General features: G+C 42.1%; 1 protein-coding gene across 1 annotated transcript in view; it reads left to right on the forward strand.

Moving 5' to 3' along the window:
* The window catches only part of cdh4 (cadherin 4, type 1, R-cadherin (retinal)), a gene marked incomplete at its 3' end in the record, with an annotated part of 190531 nt that overhangs the window by 107388 nt on the left and 58823 nt on the right, over window positions 1-24320 (forward strand). Inside the window, exons 4-5 of the mRNA XM_080025452.1 lie at window positions 13144-13370; window positions 20362-20544. Coding sequence (XP_079881578.1) covers window positions 13144-13370; window positions 20362-20544 — 410 coding nt within the window. The remainder of the gene's footprint in view (window positions 1-13143; window positions 13371-20361; window positions 20545-24320) is intronic.

Consider the following 24320-nt stretch of genomic DNA (forward strand, 5'->3'; position numbering starts at 1 on the left):
AATTAGGCCTGTTCCCGTTACTTGGGCGATAACGCGGATGCCCATTCTCACCTGATAACCCAAACCGACAGATTCTTTACAGATTAATGACTTGTCTCCAGCTAATGTATTTTTATCACAAGGTCATGAGTGATGTACTATCAGTTAATGAGAAATGCAGAAATGTGTGGTGTGAGGGAGGTAAACACACAGTGAGAGACACACTCATTTCACCTTTTGGAAGGGTTTTCTCTGGCCCGCGGTGAGTTGTCCTGCAGTGATAAGAATAATGGTTTTGGCGCCATGGCCCAGGGGGCCCCGACCTCCCATTCCCCTCCTGCTAGATAGTTGAGCGAAGAGGTTCAGCCTTCTCCTATTATGCCTCCCACATCTATAGCAGACAATGAGGCTTAGCACTGCCCACTTAAGGGACGGCAGCAGGCTCGTATTAAGGACCACTGCAGATCTCTCTGATAACTGTCACTAGAGGACTTAAATAGGAAATGTAAGGAGGGGCTGAGTGGCTGAGGGAAAAAAGGACCCTTGAATTAGATTATTTACGCATCATCCGATTGGAAAATGTCTTTGCAGGCATGAAAGACGACGGAGGACATTGAGGGCATAATATTGAACCATTCATCTGATGGGCTTTTCAGGTCTGCTGGATTTCTTTTAGTCGAGTGTTAAAAAAAAAATCAGCATAGTAGGAGACGACTGATATCCTTCGTTACTTCGCCTGACGCAGTGAATAAGTGTGAAGGGGTCCTTGTTGAAATCCTCCCGTCATTATCTCTGTAATCTCAGCATTCGCACGGTATTAGGAAGTGGGGGACATCAAACGCTCTAAAGAGCAAAAGTGGAAAAATGTTAGGTGCAAATGTAGAAGTCATGTTTTTAATTGATTTTCTGGAACAGGCTGGGGAGACTTCAAAGCAAAGAGCTGTCTGAAAAAAACTCAGATTTGTTGCTTTCAAGGGAGGGCTGCACTCTAAAAGACTGAGACATTTATTTATTTCAAATCAGGTTCCTGAGTCTATCCAAGCTCCAAATGGGATTATATAAAGTTTGAATACACTGAGAAATGATAGCTTGGATATATATTTTGTGCTGCTATTTAATGTACAATTGCTGCCTAAACTGTACAGTATGTGACTGTTTGAGTTAAAGCTGCACTAGTCCTTTTTCATCAGCAATGTGTAAAAGATGTTGCCTGTTGTGACGAACCCAGAGAGAATTGTCCCACAACTCTGCACTTCCCCTCAATTCTTTCACTCTCACCACTCTCATAGGTGTATTTCCCAGCAGACAGCTGTTTTCAGCAAAAGAAAATCTGACTAACGAACTGTGCATTACCTGTCCAGCACCAGGCAGTTGGTGGTTGACTGGTGAACACAGTGGAGCATTGAGAAGCTATAAAGCCGGATATTTCTCTCAGGACTTCTCTCAGGGAGTCTAAAACAGAGCTAAATGAAGATTGAATATTGGACTTACATTAAGCTAGTTTCTCTAACCCAAAGTGGCCAAAAAACAAAATCAAATAATGCAGCTTTAAAAATTTTGATTCTTGACTTATAGATATAAGATTGACCATTTGTTTGTTGTGATTGTCTTTCTTAACTTAGCTTACTCTTTGAAAATGTTGCAGCATCCTCACCATTGGTCACCATGACTCCAAATGTATGTTTACACAAGCATTGTTGTGTAGAGGAAATGTAAAATGTTTCCTGTTTGGGCCTGAAGCGCTATGCATCGATTCCTGTTTTGATCTTAACACTGCGCCGTATGGCTCAAAGCTATTAATCGGGGAAAGCAATTATCTTCATAATGGCAACATCAGCACCCGACTCACAGCAATTTGTCCCCATGGTCCATGCGTGCTGTGCTTCTTCAGATGAGCGTCATCTGCTTTGTGGAGGAACCAACCTACTAAAGCCTCTTGTGTGCCTTTTGACAATAATGAGACCAATTACTTTCATCAACTACTGTGCTTAATGATCAGTAGAATGACCTTCACAGCTTCAGATGGCAGCAATCTGACTGAACAATTACATCAACATCACATCCTTTGATCAGTTAAATGCGGAGTCAGCGATTTCTGGAGAATGCTTGTTGCCAAAACAACTTGTCAACATCAGTGAATATTTCCTCATGATCCGCTACCTGTTGGTACTGTGTGCCCGCTGGAAAAAAAATCTGATGATTATACACAGCCGAGGCTCTGTAAACTGGTATGTAAACAAAGTGTATATAAAGGAAGGGCCCCATAGGCTCTGTATTGTAACGCCAAATATTTGTCAGCGCGCACACAGTACGGACAGGTAGTGGATCGTTAGGAGATATTCACAGATTTTTGACAAAAAGTGATTTTTGAAAACAAGCTTTCTCCAGAATCGCTCACCTTTTAAAGTCGAAAGTGACCCACAGGTGGAAAAGGCAATTAAACATCAAGTACACAACCACAGGAAGAATCGAAAGGAGGTAACAACAACAGTATGGCCTTTCTGGGGTTGGCGATAGCAGTGGGTGTGAGTGACCACTGAGATGGCCTTGATCTCCTCCTGGGGTAAACACAGATGAGTTTTGTCCAGTATCTCTGGGCCTTGGAGACTAATGGCTGGCCATGCTGCTGGTTCTATATTGCTATCACCAGGGGGGCTCGGGGAGTAGAGACAGGATTAGAGTGAAATGGATGAGAGCGACCGATAATGAGGGAGACCTGTCTTAAGTCTAATCATTGGCTTTAGAAGACTTGCTCTGGGGCTAGAGGGGCTGAAGGGAAGATAAGAGGTGCGTTTCTTGTTGTGATTACACCTTTTATCGCAATTGGACATCCAAAGTGTCCCCCCAGTGTCACTTGCCTCGATCTGTATGCTGTTTCATTCAATGAAAGCAAACGCGTTCATTCGTGGATTTACATAAACGCTGTGAAAGTCTCGCGGAAGTGTAGTTTGAGCTAAGGTTGGATAAGACAGCTCATTATCAATGACACATATTTCTGTTGCTTCTCTTTAGGTGTATATTTGTAATGCTAATGAAGGGCAATTGTGGGAGAATTTAAATCAAGATGCTGAGCACAGCAGCTGAACAATCGCCAGAGAAGAAGGCAGATACCTTTATGCTAATAAGAAGAATAGTTGGGGAAGATGGAGAGAAAAATAGAACTATAGAGGAGGATGGGCTGCCGGTCGGCTCATTCAGTATACTTGAGGGTGATGGAGTGTGAGAGCGGGAAGAGAGATAAAAACCGAGGGAACGTACGAAGGGAGGGGAGAGAAAATTAAAAGTTGATTACCTTGTGAGCGAGTTTTTTCTTCTCTGAGGAAAGGGCAGGAGGGGAATGAGGGGTGGAAGCCTGTTTTAGTCTTTTAGTATTTATGAAGGCCATTCTCCAGGGTACCCTGCTAAAAATAACTAGCTTAGAGGTGCAGTGACTGAGCACTGCCTTATGTACTGTACTGGACTCATTTACTAACCCGGCCTTAATGTCTCTCCAGTTCAAATGTCAGGATTTTTTTTTATCATGTCAGTTATTATATACAAGTGTTTTATCATCTACAACCTTAAGTTTGTTCTCTACATTGTACAGTGTGTGCAGTAGGAAACAAATTTACTTGAGAATAATAGGTTTTCATTACGGTCATTATATGGTTGAGTGAGAGTCACGGATGTTTCCCAGAAGTGGCCCCTGATCATTGCCTTATAGTTTGCTCACTTTCCCCTGTTTGTCACTTGGCCCAGCTGAGGTCTCATCACCTCGCTTTGGGCTATGTGAAATTATTATATCGTACTGGGAGATAACAGGCAGCATGTAGCCTTGAGGCACTTTCTTCGCTTCACCTCCTTAAAACAGATATTGCTGTGATAAAGCGCGGCTCCTTCTCTGCTCGCGCTCGATCGAAGGGGAAGCCTTGAAGGCAAGGTCTGTTGAGTGGGAGCCCGATGAAAGATGTAAAAGGTTGGTATGTTTGTGCATATTGCTGTGTTTTCAAATGGAATATTTCTCATTAGCATATACAGACTAGATTAGTGTAGGAATTTTCATGACATGGTAATTCAAAAGGTATTAAAATATACAGGATAGTAGGTGTTCTTTTAAAGCTTACTAAATTGTGACCCTGTGAAGTTTCCCAAGGGTTGAATGCAGTGTTCTAAGATTGTCTAGTTTGTTTTTAACCCTTTTTTCAAAAGATTTAAACTTTTAAAGCCAGTGTTTGCTCATTTGATAGAATATATTTCTTTTGTATTACTTTGGTCAGCTGGACATAGTGAAAGAGATGAGACAGTGACTGATCTTTAGCTGTTTGATGAAGGTTGGGGTTAGGTCACCAGTACTCATGACAACCTTAAAAAGGGATAATCCTTGCACACCTGAGGTTATCACGCATTAAGACACATTGGTGCCCCCTAGCTGTGGTATGTATGGAAGATGACTGATTCACAAACATCCCCTACCCCTCCTCCCCCCACCTCTCTCTCTCACACACACACACACACACACTGTACACGCACACACATTAGTAACACGCATCCGCAGAGAGAGAGAGAGGAAAATCTCCTAGGCTGAATAGTGGTGTATTAATCACAGTGACGCCTGGCACTGCGATCTGTGACCCAGTCTTTTAATTGCATCCGCTCTGCTTTGCTCCCGCTCCCGCTCTCCCTCTTTATCTTGCCTCTCTTTCCCCCCCTTCTTATTCCTCAAGCCTCCTCGTGTCTATGCCCATGAGAGGCGGCCGAGGATGTGCAAAAAAACGCGAGGCTCTCTCTTCCCAAAAGTGCTCTGGCAAAATCTTGTGGGACAGTGATTGCGGCAGCACTTCAACACCCTGAGAGTCTTGCTGTAATGTAGAGCAAAACTTACTGTGTACAGCCATGATGGGCCAGTGAGGTCTTATGCGTGCGGAAATCTTCATAATCTATTGCAATACTGTGAGCAACCTGCAGAGCAAATGGGCCGCACAACATCTGTATGCATGTGGTTCCATTTAGGGCTGGGTATCGTTAAAAAAAAATCTCGATGTTGATAAAGATTGACAATTTGACTTTGATACCGGTTCCGGAACAATACTACAATATTATTTTTCAGCTCATGGCATTTTTACATAATATCAATAAACAAAACTTTTTTTTGTTTTTCTTATATTTTATTTTAGGTGTTGTCGTGAGAAAATCAAGCACAATGATATGTTGTATAGGAAACAGGTTTATTTTCAATCAATATAGCAAGAATTCTCCGCGGAGAGGTCACTGGTTCAAACACACGTGATGTGTAACAAAAAGTGACAATGTTCACTCAAAATCATGGACTATTTAAGGACATGGTGGGAGGCAGGTAGACAGGTCAAACTGGGTGGGAGAAAGGAGAGGGAGACAGGTTGGGAGGCAGACAGGTATGAGATATACATTCATATTATAATCGTGGGTGGGGCAGGCTGACCCAGAACAGCATGAGGCTGTCTGTAGGAACATTGTCCTCTTTCAAATGTGTAGTCAGGCTGGCTACTCTCCCCACGGGAGAGTGAGGGGGATGGTAGAAACTACATTTCAGTTTGTAGTGTTACAAACCACATGCAATATATCCAATTTACACTTATAAGTCTATATAAAACAATGGTTAAGTAAGCATTCCAATATCTGAGTCCAGAGATATATCATATGCGAAATCTGCTACCACAGTGTTTTAACCTTTTTATTGATAGTTGAAGATTCAGAGAGATAGAGTGGAAATAGGGAGAGAGGAGGATGACATGCAGTAAAGGTCCACGGGTCGGATTCGAACTGGCGACAACTGCAACATGGACTGAGCCAATATAGTATGCACTATACACGCCACGGAGCGCCCCCAATAAATACAACTTTAAATAAGCTGAAATTTAACTATCTCCTTTCAGATCACCACAAATATGATCTCCGGAGCCACTGCAGCTCCAACAAAATATACGAGCAAAGGAGACACAATAGAAACAATACAATGAATCAGTGCAAATATTTTTCAATGCAAAATAAAGAGGTGACCACCAGTATGTAGAGCTTGCTGATGCATTTAACCCATGTTGTAACCCAATATATTTTTCCTGGATACCTCCACACAGCCAATCACCAGCATATTTAGATCTTATCACGTCAAGCATGCTGCATGCTTATTGGCTGACTGCATTGATTACATTAACCCCTTAGGTATTGAAATTTGGTATTGAACAGCAAGACATTTTTCGATACTTGATGGTATGTAGGCATTTCGGTCAGTATCAAGAAAGTACTGAACTTTGATTACCAGTCCTACAGTAGTTCCATTACAAACATCTGCAGTATTTAAAGACTCTCTCTTGATCCTGATTGTTTTTTAGGCTCCAGTGCTTTTCCAGCTGTTCTCTCCATACCTTCTGAAAGAGGGAGGTGGCTATGGGAAAACAAAGGTGCAGAAGAGGGGGTGGAAGCGGTGACAGGATTTGTGGGAAGATGTTGGCCCTATAGTTGTGACATTGCACTTACAATGTGACATGCTTTTGTTCAGTGCGCCGGAACCAGATAACAAGCACAATGTATTTAAAAAGTGAAACATGAGCACTGATGCACGCAAATGCAGGTTGACAGCACATTCTCTCCCACATACACACCTATGAGGAAGCGACGAGACGATGACACCCATTCCCATTTATAGATCAGCCGTAATAATCGTAAAGGCAAAGAGCTGGTGTCACACACTCCCACTCCAATGTCCCTCATCTCCCTCACTTTTTTTGTATCTCTCTCACTCTGGCTTTATTGCACGCAAAGGCGGACACACACACACACACACACACACACACACACACTCATACATACACACGAACATTTGAGTCACAGTGGTTTCCTTTTGTGGGGCAAGCTGTCAGAGGCAACTGTGTGGGCTTTTGTTAAAACCGAGAACTGCAGAGGCAGAGGAATTCATTTCCAACTGCAGCAAAAAAAAAAAAAAAAAAAAGAGTAAAACGCTTTTTCAGGAAAGTCACAATGTACCTGCAGTGTTTTAAAAACAGCAGCATGTAAATTGAATTAGTTATGAGCGTTCCTGTGGGGGGCACAGTGGGCTGGATTTCAAAATAGTTTTTAGGGCTTTGGATGTACTGTGGGGGGCCTCAGGTTTGACATCATATTCACACGATCCTGCAACACAGTTGTTATAAATCACAATATCAAAGAATAGATTTTACATATTTACTTGCCAGTCTTGCCAGTTCCACTGCAATCGCTCCAACGCCCACTGAAAGGTGTAAACCCACCTCATTTCTTTTTCCTCTCACAGCTGGAAGGCATATTACAACTCAAATGTCTCCTGAGTACATTTCTCTTTAGCTGCTATAATGTCAACGTCTGGTGAAAACCTTGTTCTTTCAGCTTTTTCTTTGTGTTGAAACTTATTCTGGAGGATTACATGCACCTTCAGGGATTGTTATAGTTCATCTAAAGCCTTTAGTTTCCCCAATGAGAAATGCTTTAAAATGCTTGGCAGTCGAGCTGAAAGCCAGGTTGATTGCCTAAGGTCCAGAACAGCTTACAAATTTCTCACTGGAATTTATTAAGGTCCTTGCATGCAGTGGATTTTCACAAGGCTAGCTAATGTATTTGTACTTGTTTTGTTTCTTAGAACCATATTTTTTGTGAGTGAGGCTTCTTTCAGAGTTCTTATAAACAAATGCTTAACGTTGATGAGTGAAATCAGATTTGTTTAACTTTTAATATATTCATTAATCATAGGCATTCTAGATTTAACTTACCAAAATTAAAAATATAAATCTATAAATTACTCTTTGGACCTAGATATTCCATTACAGCCTCTTGCGTAGTTATGTCCTGTCTTTTCGCAGTGTTGGTTCACTCATCAATAGGCTCCGTGCCTCTGTCTATCACGGCCTCGGCCTGGCAAGAAAATACTGTTATTGGTAGAATGAGTGGGAGTGTCGATGATTTTCCGTTGGCTGGAGGAAAGCAGCAGGGCACCAGCATGAATGTTTACTTAGCACTGTGCCACAACGAGGATGAACAGCACCTTAACAAAGGGAGCTCCATATGCTCAGTCTGGATCTATTTCCACTAGTGGAACACCTGACTCTCAACAAAGTTTGAGAGACTTTCAACTAATTCAACTTTCCTTTACTTACAGTAACTGAGGCAACTGCATAAAGAGCACCAACTCATTATTCATGTACAGTGCGTATGCTGTCAGATATCTATTTTCAGCTGTTGTTGCTAATATCTTAATCTTTATTTATAGACCTTTCAAAGCACATAAACAGAGCACCTTGCGACCCATTAAAAAAAAGAACAGTAGAAGCAATAAATACAATATGAGACGTGCAAAATTAAAGCAAATATCATAAAGGGAGGCTAATAACAGTCATAAGGGTGGTTACATACAAGCAGGTCTGTACCAAGATTAATCTACAGTAAGTCCCAAAAATTGGTAAAATCATATTATCACATCTAAAAACCAAATGTGTAATTTCACCCCTTTTAACTCTCTACGGCCCTTTCTCGCAGCGCACTTTAACAATGGGCAATAATTGACCCACCAGGGTGCCCAATTTATATGTCTCAGCCGGGCCATATAAGCAGGGGGGGAATAAGGATAGCAATATGTAAGGAGGAAGTGGAGGAGACTGTCACAGTAAGAGGAGAGGGGAGGGTGTGCGGTGGACAGGTGAACATGGTGTGGGCGGGTGCAGAGGGATGAGGCAGTCATGGTCCATGGATGCAGACTTACTACCTGCCATCTACATTATGCACATGTAATGTTTCTCCATACAATGTTTTGGCTTTCTCTTTGGTATTCTCCGGGATCTACAAGCAGGAACGGACAAAGAGTATAAGCGTGTCACTCTCCGTGTGTGTGTGTGTGTGTGTGTGTGTGTGTGTGTGTGTGTGTCGGCGGTCACGGCTGCTTGCCCACTCTGTTTTAGTGGCGTCTGTACTGCGCTAGCCGCTCTGTTGGACAGCATGTTCTCTGGCGTACGAGTCCAGAGAGGAGCAGCCGAGCAGAATGACACCAGCCTCAGCAGCAGCCTGCCAAATACCACTGTGCATGGCAGGACGCACTAAAATATATACAGGACACACACACACACACACACACACACACACACACACACACACACACACACACACACACACACACACACACACACACACACAGAAACAGGAGCATGCACACTCTCACACAATACATACAGGCTGACATACACTTAGATAAGCTTACACAGGGGCATAGAGAAGCGCCACACACACACAAATAAACACACACACATAGTTAAGATAAGATAAGATAAGATTTTTATTCACAATTGATCTTTGTGTCAGAGGGCTGTTGCCAGAACCCACTTTCATTCAGTTTACGCTGTTCACTGATTCTAAAAAATAATTTAGAATCAGTGAACAGCGTAAACTGAATGGATGTTTGAAGCAATACTAACAGCCACGGCCACACACAGTCCTGTGTATTAGAAAGCACAAAACATTATATGGGATCGTAACATATAAATTTGCATTTTAGAGCCTGTTGTCTGTATGGAATAGGTTCAAAAACGCATTCAATCTTTCGGCTGCATGGAGGTCCTGAAAAACGTTTGAAGTTTTCTTGACAGCCTTTAGTCTGATAAAAACATTTGACGCTGACAGATGCATGCTGGGTACCATTGTTTTTAAATGTCATAACGTGACGTCAACCATAAGACATTTTGTAGATCTTTTAAAAGAATGGAGTTGTTGGTAGATATCATGATGTCAGATTGTGAAATAACTATGTGTAGCACGTATAGTTAAATTATACAGTGAATGTCTTCAGCTCCCTTGCACAGCCAAAGGCCAGACCTGCTGCACTCAGTCCACTCCACTGTCTGTTTGATTCAGTCCTGGCGCTTGCAGATAAGCAGAAAACGTGGCCAAGTTGAAGTCCAATTGCAGCATTGTTTGAATGCAGAGTAAAATGTATATGTAATTAATGTTTGAGTTATTGACAGTTTTCAATATTACTGCCGTTTTTTTTTTTTTTTTTAACCTTTATTTATACAGGTATATCCCATTGAGACCGAAGACTCTTTTGCAAGGGAGACCTGTTTTCCTTCCCCACGTTACCATTCACACACACATTCATACACCGATAGCAGGCTAACTATCGCCATTCACACGAGGCAAGGTGGGTGAAGTGTCTTGCCCAAGGACACAACAACTATGACACAGGTGGCAGGGCGAGGATCGAACCTCCAACCCTCTGATCATCAGCCGACCCGCTCTACCAACTGAGCCACAGTCGTTTACTGACCTGCAGGGCCATAAGCTCGGGAAACAAACTGCAGCTTCGTCTTCGTTTATTTCACTTCAGGCTCAATTTTTCATACAAAAGGGACGCTGTAGTTTGCCAAGAGGAAGATGACAAAACAAATTACATGCACCACCGAACAATTGATAAGTAAATCCAAAATAAATGAGGCCAGATTAGCTATCAAGAGTGTTTGTCTTCATTCACTCTTTCTTTTTCCATCACAGTTTGTGATAGCAGTGAATCATCCGCATTAATAATTTTGCACATTAGAGCAGCTTCTTGTCTTAAACCTATGCATTCTCTCTTTATTTGAAGGCTGTGGAAATTGTTCCTATTATGTTTTTTTTGTTTAGTTTATATTTTGTAAAGTGTCTTTATCTCTCCTTTTCAGTTTTGCTAGCGTATCTATGTCTCCCTATCGTCCCATCTCCCGCTCTCTGAGACACACACACACATCCCTTCCTCTATCCGTATCTCGTCTGTCTCTTTCTGCTGCTTTCAACTCCATTTAACAGCGTGGCAGATCAGATCCCACCAACTGATTTGAAATGTGCTTTGTGAACAAGATTGTTAATGAATAGCAAAAGCATTTATGAATATCTTCCCACTTAATAGATGTGTTAGGAATCAGGTTTGCAAACTGGTAGGTGGTGAATGCCAAACCCAGCAATGCCCTTACAAAGAAACAAAGAGACCAGAGTCATTTAATATTGCTGAACAACAGCAATGCCTCCCAGACCTCACGTGTTTTCCCATGCCAACTGGCACCAGCGCAGCACACAAGGCAATAGACCTTGGGGACCCATGGGGACCTTGCTGGTTTTGTTGTAGAATTAAGATTTAAATTAATATATGCACCAGCTGCGGAAAGGCATTCTCAAAACTAGCTGAACTTACTCCTACACGTAATGACACACAGGCAGGAGAATACACACACACACACACACACACACACACACACTCATGAGCAGCACTCTGCAGTGCATGTGTCCATAAGCCCCGCTTCTACAGCTGCACCACAAGAGACCTGTCTAAGTGACAACAATTAGCCTGCTCAGTTCAAGTTAATTGAAGTAATTTACATAATACATGCCTGCGATTGCAATTCATCTGTGGACAATTCAAGCAGGTCTGTGTCATATTGTCACAACCGGATGGTAAATAGTCCCCCCCGCCTTGATGAATGATCCCCAAAGTAAGGCAATCGCTTATCATTCTCCACTGGGCTGCATTTTTAAAAAATGAAAACATGGATTGCGTTTGCCAACATAGACAGATGCACACATTGTCAAAACTGTGTTTACCATCCGTCCCATTACGCATGCAATTACTCAGAGGTTAAAAACAAGCGGCTTCATTTGTGTGATGCTAAGCTGCATTGGCCTAGTGGATCTCATGCTTTATCAGCCTGTTGTTTTGGGGATTTGCTTTTGACAGGAAGCTGGGCGATAAATTAAATAGATGGCTTGATAAAAAGCATGCTGTGCAGAATTCTTCACGCTGGATTTTCGAAAAAATCATGCTGCCATAGCTCATAACAGGCGATCTGTTCCCTGGGTGATTTATGAAATCAATTTGTCTTGTTATCAGCAGCCAGAGTTTGTGGGATAAAATCAGTAGTGTGTGTGTGTGTGTGTGTGTGTGTGTGTGTGTGTGTGTGTGTGTGTGTGTGTGTGTGTGTGTGTGTGTGTGTGTGTGTGTGTGTGTGTGTGTGACATGTTACACACAGAAATCAGCACTAATGCCATAGGTTTATAATGCTGTGAATCTTTGGACCATGCTACATTGACTGTTAATGAAATGTGTCAATGTAAAGAAAGCAAAGTGAGACTCTGGAGGTTACTCCTGTGTTATTGTAATAGCAGATTTATGTCAGCTGTCACTGGGGATTCTGTACTGATGCACTCAACAGCCTAACACCATCACTTGGCCTGTTTCTCTGTCATCCGTCCAAATATCTTACTCCAGTGGAAATACTGCGAGGAATAAACCCTACACCCAACCCATCCCCGCATACTGCACAATGCAGATACCAGAATCAGCTCTATTGGTCGAGTATGTGTTCCCACATTCAAGGAAATGCACTTAATGTTTTCTTCGATCTCAATGTACTTACACAGAAATGGATATAACTGCTAGGACAACAAAGCTAAACAAATTACGGTAAAGTTAAGGAATAAACAATAATTCCACACACCAGTATGTGCAAATAGGTGTATACTGTATATCAATTCACTGTATATATAAAGCACTAATGACTAATAACATATATGAAAAAAGTTTTATGGTACATTATTCTGGAAAGAGGAAAAGCAATATAGTTGGTATGTGTGCGTGGGTGTGCGATTTCCAACATCTCCCTTTCTCTTTCCCCCCAGTCAAACTAGAAGCCTCCAAATGTCATTCAAGACTGTGTGTGCTCCATATGCTTGGCAGCAAAGCGCATGGAGTGCAATCGGGCCCAGCCAGCCTAATGCACTTTAGACCTTCTCCTTCATGCTCTCCCTAGAAAAAGCTGAGGGGAAATGCTGTTTTGACATCGCTATCCGTCTAGTTTGGGGGGGAAAGAATGATATGAAAAAGAATTAGGTTCCCCTCGCGTGTATCCCGCTTGCTCGAGAAACAGATAAGCAGCAGTTTGTTTTGCCAAAGACGTCAAAGCGGGGGGAATCAAAGTTGACAGCAGAAGGGGATGAGATATTTCAAGATGTGTGGTGATGGATGCAGGTTAATCTTAAGCCTGCCAGATGTGTCAAGGATTTGCAGAACACCTCGCGGAAGTAAATCTCACTGTGCTGCTCTCTAATGCTGTGCCCCCGCTGTCTTTCTTTCTCTCTCTCTCTCTCTCTCTCTCTGTGTATCTGCAGTAAAGTTTGAGGCCTGTCAGCACAGCAGAGAGCTGGGCTTTGTCAGCAACGACCCAAACTTCAGCGTGCGTCCTGATGGGAGCGTGTACGCAGCGCAGGAGGTGGCCAACCTGTCAGAGCCCGTGCAGTTCATGGTGACGGCCCGCGGGCTCCATGACCCACACATCTGGGAGACCACCGTTAAGCTAGCCCTGGCCGGACATCCGCATCCGCTAGCTCTGACAAAGGTAAGGGGGAATGCAAAAACACTAGGGCAATGTCATGGGGCCACTACAGTTGTTTCCTCACAATTGAACTGCATATGTAACTATCTACAGTGTTACTTTATTTGCATCACACATTGGCAAATATGAATTGGGTGATAATCACTAAAATACTGTACACTTTGACTGCTTGATTGTTGCTGTAAGGTGGTTTGTACCATCTGATTTTTCCAGAGTAGTCTAGGTCCTGGGTAAGATTTTAATGTGTTTCATTTAGCGGAGAATATCTCAAGTGTTTTAGACTAATATGATCCCCTTTAAACAACATGGGATGCATACACATATTTAATGAGATATTGCCTCATTTGCATATATTATTTAATTGTTTTGACAAAGTAACACAAAAAGCATGTATCTTAATATGAAGATTAATCTGGTAAAAATGTATAAGGATATCTATAAAGGAAAAAAAAAGTCCCATTCACCATGTAGTGTGATACTAGTGTGACCATGTTGTGGTCATTTTCAGGACTTTCGTCCCGGGTAGAGATTTTGGCACACATCCCATGTTCTTCAATGGGGTCATATTAGTCTATAACTGTTGGAAAATAGCAATGTAAAAAACAACAACGAGGTACCAGAATTCTAATATATTTTTCAGCAAATAATCATCGCTAGCGGAGGTTTATATAAAATTTGCTCTAGTTGATTAATGCTAATTACACAAGGGATCAAATTAAGCTTATGGCTCTTCTCCACTAAATGTGCTTTCTACACACTCAGCCAATGATAGTGAAGGAAAGAAAGCATCACTTAGTAACACTGCTTAATGGCCCAGATTGTACAGTATGTGGTTTAGCACATACATGGCTATTCTCTTGAAATTATCCATCTGTTCTTGTCAGTACAATTTTCAGGGGAATATTATTATCAATATTTCAAACTGTGTAAACCTTATAGTTCTGTATTGGGACCTGTGAACAAGTAGTGTAAGATGTAGAGATTTAAGTATTTCACCCAGAATCTTCTGCTCGCTATCTCATTTTCAGAGATTAATTTGGCTTCGACTAAAAGACTGTTTCCGGCCTAATTGGCCAAGAAATGGTGATAACAGATCTTTGTTTTAGTTATTTCAACTTTAATCACTTTCAAGTGTTTAAAGCTAAACCTTATCATAGTTGATACAAATATCCTAAAAGGATTTAGAATTGATAAAACTGGATTTGCAAATAAATCCCCACAAATAGGTTGCTTTATGATTAGATATGCTTCATTGTTTGAGTGTACAGCATCATCCTGATAGAAGCTCACATGAATCAGTTAAAACAGGGGATCACTTTCACAAAACAACTCAAATATAAGCAGGGCGTAATTCAATGAATCAGAACTATTACTGCCGCCTATCAACAGTCTGTGTGTCTCTGACCCTGCACGTAAACACCCTTTCCCACCATGTACTACGTGTGACAAGTAGAGACATGGCCCTATTTGCTACCAATGCTCTTTATGATAACAAGAACTGTAAAACTGCACAGAGCCTAATGTATATCCCATGTTGCTGAATTACACCAATGTGCTGCCTCTTTGTTGAGCGAGAACGCCATTACTTGTACATGCTTGTTGAACGCCATTGGGCTTAATGTTCAGTCATGTTTTTAATCATGACAAGAGGCCCAGAACTCATGTAGCTAAAGCAATTGCAGTGTGGGGATTAAAATTCTGCCCACTCCTGGAAGTGCAATAATGGAGACTGGGAAATAATTGACATTGATTGAACTAATGTTCCACTCTGGTGGAGTCTGTGAGGACCAGGTGATGTAGTTCCACTGTATAATTATGTTGCCCAAATCGTGGAGCCAGAAAGAAAATTCAATAATTGAACAAGAAATAAATGTGTTTCCTCTAATCATATGGAGATTTGAAAACTAGCTTTCATATACCTACAGTGCAGTACAGTGTAAATGTGTTATTGTCATGTTGTACACATTCCAATACTGCTATGTTAGATTGGACCACATAGCCTACAACTGCATTAACATGTAAGGAGTGAAACACTGAAAAATCTGCCATTTCAAACACTTTGTACTCACCGACATCTACTATTAATGACTGGAGTGGAAAGGGTGACATTTATTAGTGATCATAGATTTACTGATGATTTATTCCATCTGGTTGACTGATTCTTTTGTTCAATGTTGTTCTTTTTGAAGCTGAACATTTAAACTGCCACTGTTCCCCCCATTTAGCATTGTTGAGGAAGAGAACAATAGTCAAACAGAAACATGTAGGTAAAATGCTCACTGACTATGCTGCAGGTAGCAGGTGTTATGTTTGCCAAGTGTACCATATTGGTGTAACATGTTAGCATGCTAACCTTTGCTAAGTTTAGCTGAGGCATTTAGGAATTGTTAGCAGGAATTTTGTCTTACATCAGTCAAAGTATTGGACAAAAATATAGAATAATATTGGGATATTACCAAAATCTTATGATACATGGACTGGATACAATGAATATCTGTATGAAATATCTTTGCAATCTACATAAACACTTTGTCCTCACTGACATCGGCTACTTGTGACTTGAGTGGGATGATCGGTGACATTGTAGATTTATTCTGTCTAGTTGATACATTTTTGTTACATTTCGTACTCTGGAACTGAACATTTATTAAACTGACTGACACTATCCTATTGGCATAATGGAGGCAGAAAATCAGTCCATACAGAGCAGCAGAGTCTGGTTTGAATGTGTGACTTGCTGTAATGTCAAACGGCCTTGAAGACTAGACTCAGTGGGAAAGGTCATGTTGATATATTGTTAGACCAACATGTTAGATCGACTGGCAGACCACTGTTGCTAAAGCCGTGCAGCCAATGCGGCTAACAATTCCCTACATTTTTGACCACTCTAAAGCAGAAATTGTACGTACCATGTTTGCATAGCCATATGGGTTTCTCAAATTCAACTGAGAAATGTGCATAATCATAATGAAAAACAGAATAAAATGTGTGTCTGCATCTGTTTGTATGCCATACATTATGCCCTTTAATCAAATAGACCCCAAAGAAAAGATAGTTCAATCCTTTCTAACTGAGATGGTGTATACTGTATATTTCTTTTGTTTGACAAGATTCACTGTTTGGGTTTGAAACATTGGTGGACACAGTGACTTGAAAAAGCTAAACTCCATTATTTGTTCTCCTTTGATATATGGTAATATAAACAAATGAAGTCAGTAAGTCAGTTAACAGGAGTATGCTATTTCTGGGAATTGGTGCTCAAAATCAGCGTTATCAGTGCAGTGCAGTGTTTTGGAACTGTCTGTACCATTTTCCTTTTCCTATTCAGTAAACACATACGTAGGCAAGCCGTTCTCTTTTTTCATAAGATCTATTATTATTTTAGAGAAAGCCATAATCATTATCGCATAACCCTACAGATGCCTGCTTTGCATAATCATCATGGCGACGGCAGCAGAGGGTAGTAACTGCTGATGATATCCCCTTCTAGCCAATCGGAGAATAAATGACATTCATATCAAACACCAGCTCATTTTGTTCACTTGCTTTGCGTAGAGACAGATAACGTGTAGAGAGATGCTGCAGTGTAGCTTCTCCTGCTACGCTAGCTTTGTTATCTATAGCACCAGTGAGAGTGTATTGATTTGCTTTTAATAACTGGCTCTGTTTTTCCCTTTGCTATTTCGGTAGCAGGAATTAGCATACTTGGAACGTGCTCCATGATTTACCAGTTCACTTTTAGTAATTGTTTTTTGTATCATACCACAACAATTGAAGTGTAGAGCATCTTTGGCCTGAGAGCCCTTATGTGTACATGTAGGGCCTACACTATCGCACCTTAAACAAGTAGGGGCCTGCCGTTAAGTGCTCTCCAACTCGTACTGATTTCATGGCACGTTGGTTTGTCTTGCCACCAGCTTAGAGCCAATCAGTTATGCACCACTCGATTTGGAGTCAACTGGGTAGCCGGGCCAGGTTTTACTGATTATACTTGATTAGCATTTTTACACCGCACACGCTCCTCTGACAGCCTAACCTGTTCAAGGTAGATTAAAGCGTCGGACGGCAGCGGGGTGGAACGTAGGACCCTGGGGGTGGGCGCCACTGGTCATTGGAAAGCAACACAGGCATGGTTGGGTGTTTACACTCTTTGTGTGTGTTTTAACTCTGTGATTATAGCCTGATTAATGTTGACACACCACACTGGAAAGCTGCAAGTCTCAACAGGCAAATAGCAGCTATGAGAATTTCAGCATGTTTTTGTACAAAGTTAGATTTAAATGTTATTCTTCTTCACTTTAGTTTTTGAGAGAAGATCTCATGGGAGAACATTCTCCTTACTTGCAGAAGTCGCCCCCTCAGTATATCATAGTGAAACAGCATAGGGAACTTCAGCACTAAAGACATAATAAAGAAAATAACATGAAAAGACCTGAATCAAATGTTTTCAGAGCCACACTGAACAGAGAATGGGCAATGAGCGCACACACACACACACACACACATATTGCATTGTTCTGCCTGTTTGTCAGGCTGATAACCTCCAGATGTCTGCTCCAGAGCCCGGGGGCTGCAGGCTGAAAGAATGCCCCAGCAATGCACAGGCTGCCTGGGAGCAGAGAGCAGCCAGCTGGCCCTGGATGCCTTTAGGTAGCAGGAGCATCGGGACCCACTAACCGAGTCCTTGTCATGTGTTCTTCATACACATACACACTCTGGCACACGCAAACACACATGCTTGCATTGAAGCCAGCACACATGATTTCCCATATGTGCATGCAGGCATGACTGAACACAGTACTTATGCACATGCTGTATTCACGCACACACAGTTAGACAGAGAAAATAAAAATCCTAATAAGCACCTAGCTTCTAGAAGCTCTGCCCGTAGAAGACTTGTTCCAGTTTCTCTCTCTTTCCTTTGTAATTCTGCTACTTTCACAATGCCAACAGCCTGTCATCTGCCATGCTGTTTGAACGTGACAGTCACATGCAGCTGATATCATCCACTAGCAGGCTTACAATGAAGACCGTCTCCCTTTCATTGTGCCTCTGCCTGACCCTCTCTCTTCTTCATGTGTGTTTTGGCAACTTTTCCAAAGCAATGTATAGGGGCCTGACCAATCGAATGCTTCAACCTTGTTATCGTCAGCCCTGTTGCGATTGCCTATTCGCCTAGGCTGATTGGCATGCAGAGCAACTATTCATTCCTGTTTTTCTGCCGATAGCAAGTACGGCAGATAAGTACTTAATCATGGTAGCAGCAGCACACTATAGTAGACTATAGGCCTAGCTGAGGAGGAGCTGTGCCGACGTGGTATTGTGTTTGTTATGACTGTCCACATTAGTCAGGGCTGATGATTCATCATCATGCCATAGCGAGTGTTGTTTATCCTCTTTGGCTTGTTTGTTTGCTTTTTTTACATCCTTGTTTGTTTTCCCTTGCTCTTTGTTTGTTTCCAATGAGCATCTGCAAATAAACACGGAGCCACAGAAACACAGGCAGGCGCAGACTAATTCCACCTGCCGCCTGTGGAGAGTGCTGGCAGCGCCGGGCCTGCCCCGTGCCAGTTGGTACCTGTGAGTGTTTTGAATGAGTGGGCCGCAACTCAGCCTATCTTATCTGGGAAACACATCTGGTCCCCAGCTAAAGCCTCAGCCCATGACCGTGCATAGGTCCAATCCACTGGGCTGTGAACGTGCAAAGAGTTCAAACAAAAGATTGAAAATGACACGGTACGTTTGCTCAGGTGTGCCTTACAGTCTGCAGAGCAGGTGTATATTGATAGGATGAAGTGCCAGTCTGTGTTTGTCATGGCGACGTGCTCTGTGGTTGCTCATGTGCAAACGTGTGCCGCTTCCTCTGTGACTGTGTGTGTGTTCCAGGTGGAATGAGCAGGAGGATTTTCACTGTTCTTCAGGTGACAGCAGCACACTGCCAGTGTGTGTGTATGTGTGTGTGTGTGTGTGTGTGTGTGTGTGTGTGTGTGTGTGTGTGTGTGTGTGTGTGTGTGTGTGTGTGTGTGTGTGTGTGTGTGTGTGTGTGTGTGTGTGTGTTAGTGTGAGGGGGTGTGGGTGGGGGGCAGACGCAACAATAGGATTAGGTGGATTACAGCAATGCAACCGTTTTACGCAGGAGGAAAACATGGAGGATTGCGGAAAAACACAGTCTTTTACACACCCTTCTCACCCTTATTTCACCTGACTAGATAAGTAAAAAACAAATCTTCTCTCTGCAGCTATAGCTGGAGGGTTTTATATACACCCATATATTCCCACAAAGGAGTTACCCATAATAATGTGGTACTGTGCAGTGTTCAAATGTACCTCAACATCAAAATAAAAGAAGTACACACATCCAAACAAATCAGCCAGTAATTTTGGTCTGTTAAGAAATCCAAAAGGGTGTAAGAAAATCAGACAACTTATGTGTGACATTTTGAGTTGCTCTTCTTCCAAGTGAACGGAGCATAGACAAAAAGGCATTCTCCTGTTTCTCTCCTCGTTTACCTTTGTTATTACACTTGTATTTCATCAATACATTTTTATCTGATGACAAGCCTTTGGCTGGAATAATGTTGTCTGACTTATAAATCAGTGCAGGGTTAAGCAGACAAAGTGCAGCGACTCCATGAACCAAAACCCAGCGTTGAAGCCTGGGGGAGGTCTCGCTTTCTTAGGCAGCAGCATAGGGGCTCTGGCAGGCTAAGTGTGTCTTGCCAAGGGCCTGGTGAAATGTGATGTAGCAGCATTCAGCAAGATGTTTATTTTTATTTCCTCTCTGTCACTCTCCCCAAAATGGCTTTATTGTCAGTGTGACAGCCAGTATTTTAGTTTCAATTTCAGCAGACGGGGCAAACTTGTCATTTTACAGCCCTTTATAGATTAATCTTCCTGCAAAAACAGCATTCCTCAAAATGATAACGTGAGCCAGTTATTCAATGCGGTGTATGTGGCATGATATGATACGTTTTTGGGCTTTCTCTCTTTTCAGGTTGGCATTGAGGAAATGCTTTTGCGAGTGTGGGACTCCCAACCCAGAGTTATCAAGTTCAGCCGAAGACATCTGAGGAGCTCGTCCGCCAATGGGCTGAGGCGACAGAAGAGAGACTGGGTCATCCCACCTATCAATGTGCCTGAAAACTCCAGGGGACCCTTCCCTCACATGCTTGTCAGGGTGAGTGACAGTTTGTAGAAATCCAGCAAATAGCATCTTGTCCTGATACATGACATGTTTGGTGCACAGCAATACCTTCATACAACAGGCCGTTGCGGAGAAAAGCTTCCATTCAGAGACTGGTATCCAAACCCATATATTTTGTTCTCAGAGCTTACCCAGGACAGAGAGTGTGGAGAATATATACAGTAATATCTCTTACAATCACCATGAGGCCAGCAGACTCAACATTCTGGTATTTTCTATTAAGCACACCCAGCAGGCCCAAAAGCGCTGCTCTTGTCTACGATTTAACTTGTGATGCCAGATGATTTGTCTGCTGTGCCTCTAGGCGCCACAGACAGACATACAGAAAATCCCTGCCTGCCTGGAACAGCACACAAATACACACGAAATGCTTGCTCTCAGAGGAATAGATCTAAGAATTACTCGGGACTATTCTCTCTGGGTGGTGTTTCTATACCTGTTAATATAGCTGGCTGGTGGACAATTTTTCGCATCGCAGTACATCTCTTTGTAGATAAAAGTGTTGTGGGAGTCCAAACACTCCCCAAACAATGTTCCTTTCAGGGATTCCTTCAAAAGCACAGGCAATTTGATTAAGTTTGTATCTTGCTTGTTGCAAGGCAGTTTAATGCAATTTTTTTATTGAATTTGTCGTGATGGATGCTAATGATTTCACTCCACTTCAATTTTCAGCAGAGGCACCATCAGCACACATTGCCTTGCAGAAGTAAAATTGTTTACAAAGTTTAACATATGCAAAGTTGCACGTTGAATACCGGGTGCACAACGAATGAGAATACTCCCATTCCTCTTCTCACTTTAATAAATCAGATTGGGTCTTCAAACAATGTTTTTATTCCATTTTGCCTTTATTTCATATGATTACAGCATAAGAAGACAGGAAACACAGGGAAAGAGAGGGGTTGATGACAGCATAGATAACTATTGCATGAAATGCATTTTAAGCACTCAACCACCGAGGGGCAATTGCATTTAAATCAGTAGATTCATGTCTAAAAGAAATGTGCATACGCACTCTCCTGTCAGGTTTAGAAAGCCGAGCATAAGCTTTGTTGTCTCTTTCGAATTTCAATTCTCATGAAATTAGATTTTCTCCCATAGTGAGACATACAGTAGATGGACATAGGCACGCCCTTGAATATGAATACGTTGGACTACTCTGACAGTCTCTCAATTAAAAGAAAAGAAGAGTAATTTCAGCAGACATTATTGGCAAGGTTCCTATCTCACTGCTGAGTAAAGCACACGTAGTCATCAGACGTTGGGTAGTTTGTCAATATTGATTTAGTGTAAAGTGTCAAAACAGACTTTTCCCTCTGGATTTTGCAATAAATGATAGACTCAGAAGACACAGAGAAATGATCATATAAGGGAATGTGCCAAAGTGTATAATGTAGTACAGAGAATAGTACAAGTTAGTCAATAAAAAAAACATCTATGTTTATAAATAGGATTGAGCTACCTACCATTCAAAGAAAACATTTTAAACTCTACAGCTCTGGTAAATACATTTTAAAAAACGGTCATGTTTGTAACCAATTCTTCGTTACCAAGAAAAAACAAAGGCAAGTTTCCCTTGGAGACCTCACACTCTCAGAGCTCTGTGCTGCTACTCAAAACTCTTCTCACTCCATGCCACTTATCAGACACCCAGACAGACATGCAGCCTTCTGCTAGCATTTCTGTTAGACACATACACACACACACTCACACACACACGCGCACAAAAAGTCCCTTACGCCCATTTGTACAGCCAGGAGCTTACACTCCCGGATTACGGAAATCGCCTTTCGCCAATGTGTCGGCGCGAGGGCAGATTTTCTACCAGAGCATGGAAGCGCTCTTCCTCACACACAAACACACACAGTGGGGCCATGGAGTGTCAGGGGAGACACCAAATTGTACTGCCCTGCATGAAACATGGACCCTCTTTTATCCCCTTTTCACATGTTCTTCAAGAGCTTCTTCCTTTGTGCGTGTGACTGTAAGTATTGAGCTTGGGTGTGTGTGTGTGTGTGTGTGTGTGTGTGCGTGTGCGTGTATGTGTGTGTGTGTGTGTGTGTTTGCATGTGTGGCTGTGCGTGTGTGTGTGTGTGTGTGTTTGCATGTGTGGCTGTGCGTGTATGTGTGTGTGTGTGTGTTTGCTTGTGTGGCTGTGCGTGTGTTTGTGTGAGAGAGAGAGAGAGACACAGAGAGAGAGAGGGAAGATCTAGCATCTGAAGACAGTATAGGTTTGTCTCAGCCCTTAGCTATATCTGAAAGCAGTGCACCATGGGGGATGTGACTCATGCTGTCCATTGCTCCGTTAGCTCTTCTGTCGTCCGCTCTCTCTGAAAACAGCACTCTGCATTTTGACAGGCAGCAGAGGAGGAGAACAGTGGGGATCTCGTGATTTATCTTGCCCGTCTCAGAAGTTGCCAGGAGCGACCTTTAAAGCTTATGCACTTGATTTCAGGACACATACCAGCTCTCCTGTGCTGCGAAAAAAAAAACTATTGAGTTCTCTTCACCTGTGTTTCTACATTAAAGTCTTCTAGCAGTCAGGTTCACTAGGTTTAAAATCAACAATAAACCCACGGAACTTAATTTGAGAGCATCACATGATACAAATGATACACCCCAAAGATGTGTGTGTGTGTGTGTGTTTGTTGGACCACTGGTGGTTTCCTCTTTAATTCAGTTAGGGTGGAGAAATAAAGAGTGGCATGGTACTAAGCAAGTTAAAGGTCACCTTTCCTCTAGGCCATCCTACCAGGATAATGTAGCTGTGTATCAATTCCATTAATAAAAGACACTCCTTGCTTATATATAGATAATAATATAATTCTTATTAATATAATCATTCATTTGATCGTCAATATTTCAATTATTCCTTCCTTGTCATTATATTTTTCTAAGGTATATACAGCAGGTTATGTTTCAATGCTTTCTCACATTGGCATCATTTAATAATTTCTGTTTCAATTTTCAGAAAGAAAAAGTATACAAGAGCACCAATCCACTAATGGCCATTTTTTTATTTGACATGTGGCAACTCAGTCATGAAGAACCGCGAGTGGCGCGGCTATAAGATGATGCCATTGATTCACCATTGTGCTTGAATGGAATATGCTTCCTAGCTTTAGCTGTCAGATGATTTGACGTGACAGATGAAAGTTCAGTGGAAATGGAGAGAGTTGAAAAACAGCCCTGAGTTTAAATGGGTACTAAGGTAGATGGTAAGACATTCTCCTTTTGAGAACGCTGGAAAGCTGTTAAGGTGGGAGATGGAAAAGGGGGACAGGCTGAGATTGTGGACAGGGGGGGGGGGGGGGGGGCGAAAAAATAGCAGGCACAAGAGAGTGCTGTAAATCCATGGGGTGAGGGAGGCCAACATTAGTTTCAGGCCATTTATGGAATTCTCATCTGAAGCCTCTCCTGCAGCACCTATACACTGGCGCCAATGAGGCAAAACTGATGGAAAGCCGTCTGAATATGAGAGAGAAAAAGACACTCGTTTCATTAAACCAGGGCCTCGAACGCTGGCTCCCTCTCCCACCCACGGTTAGGAAACCGACAATAGACCAGAGCTGGAAATAATTGGGCACATTGTGGACGCTTGTTTTAATAATATGTGATTTTGCAGCTATAAGGGAAAGACTGAAGAGAGAAATGTCTTTGGTTGCTGTTCCTTTACACTCTATGCATAACTCACATGCCTTTCCTATAGAGCTTAATTAAACTGCAAGGATATGCCTGATGTATAGTAT

This window comes from Ammodytes marinus, assembly GCF_949987685.1.
Source record: "Ammodytes marinus genome assembly, chromosome: 4".
In the NCBI taxonomy this organism is placed as follows: domain Eukaryota; kingdom Metazoa; phylum Chordata; class Actinopteri; order Uranoscopiformes; family Ammodytidae; genus Ammodytes; species Ammodytes marinus.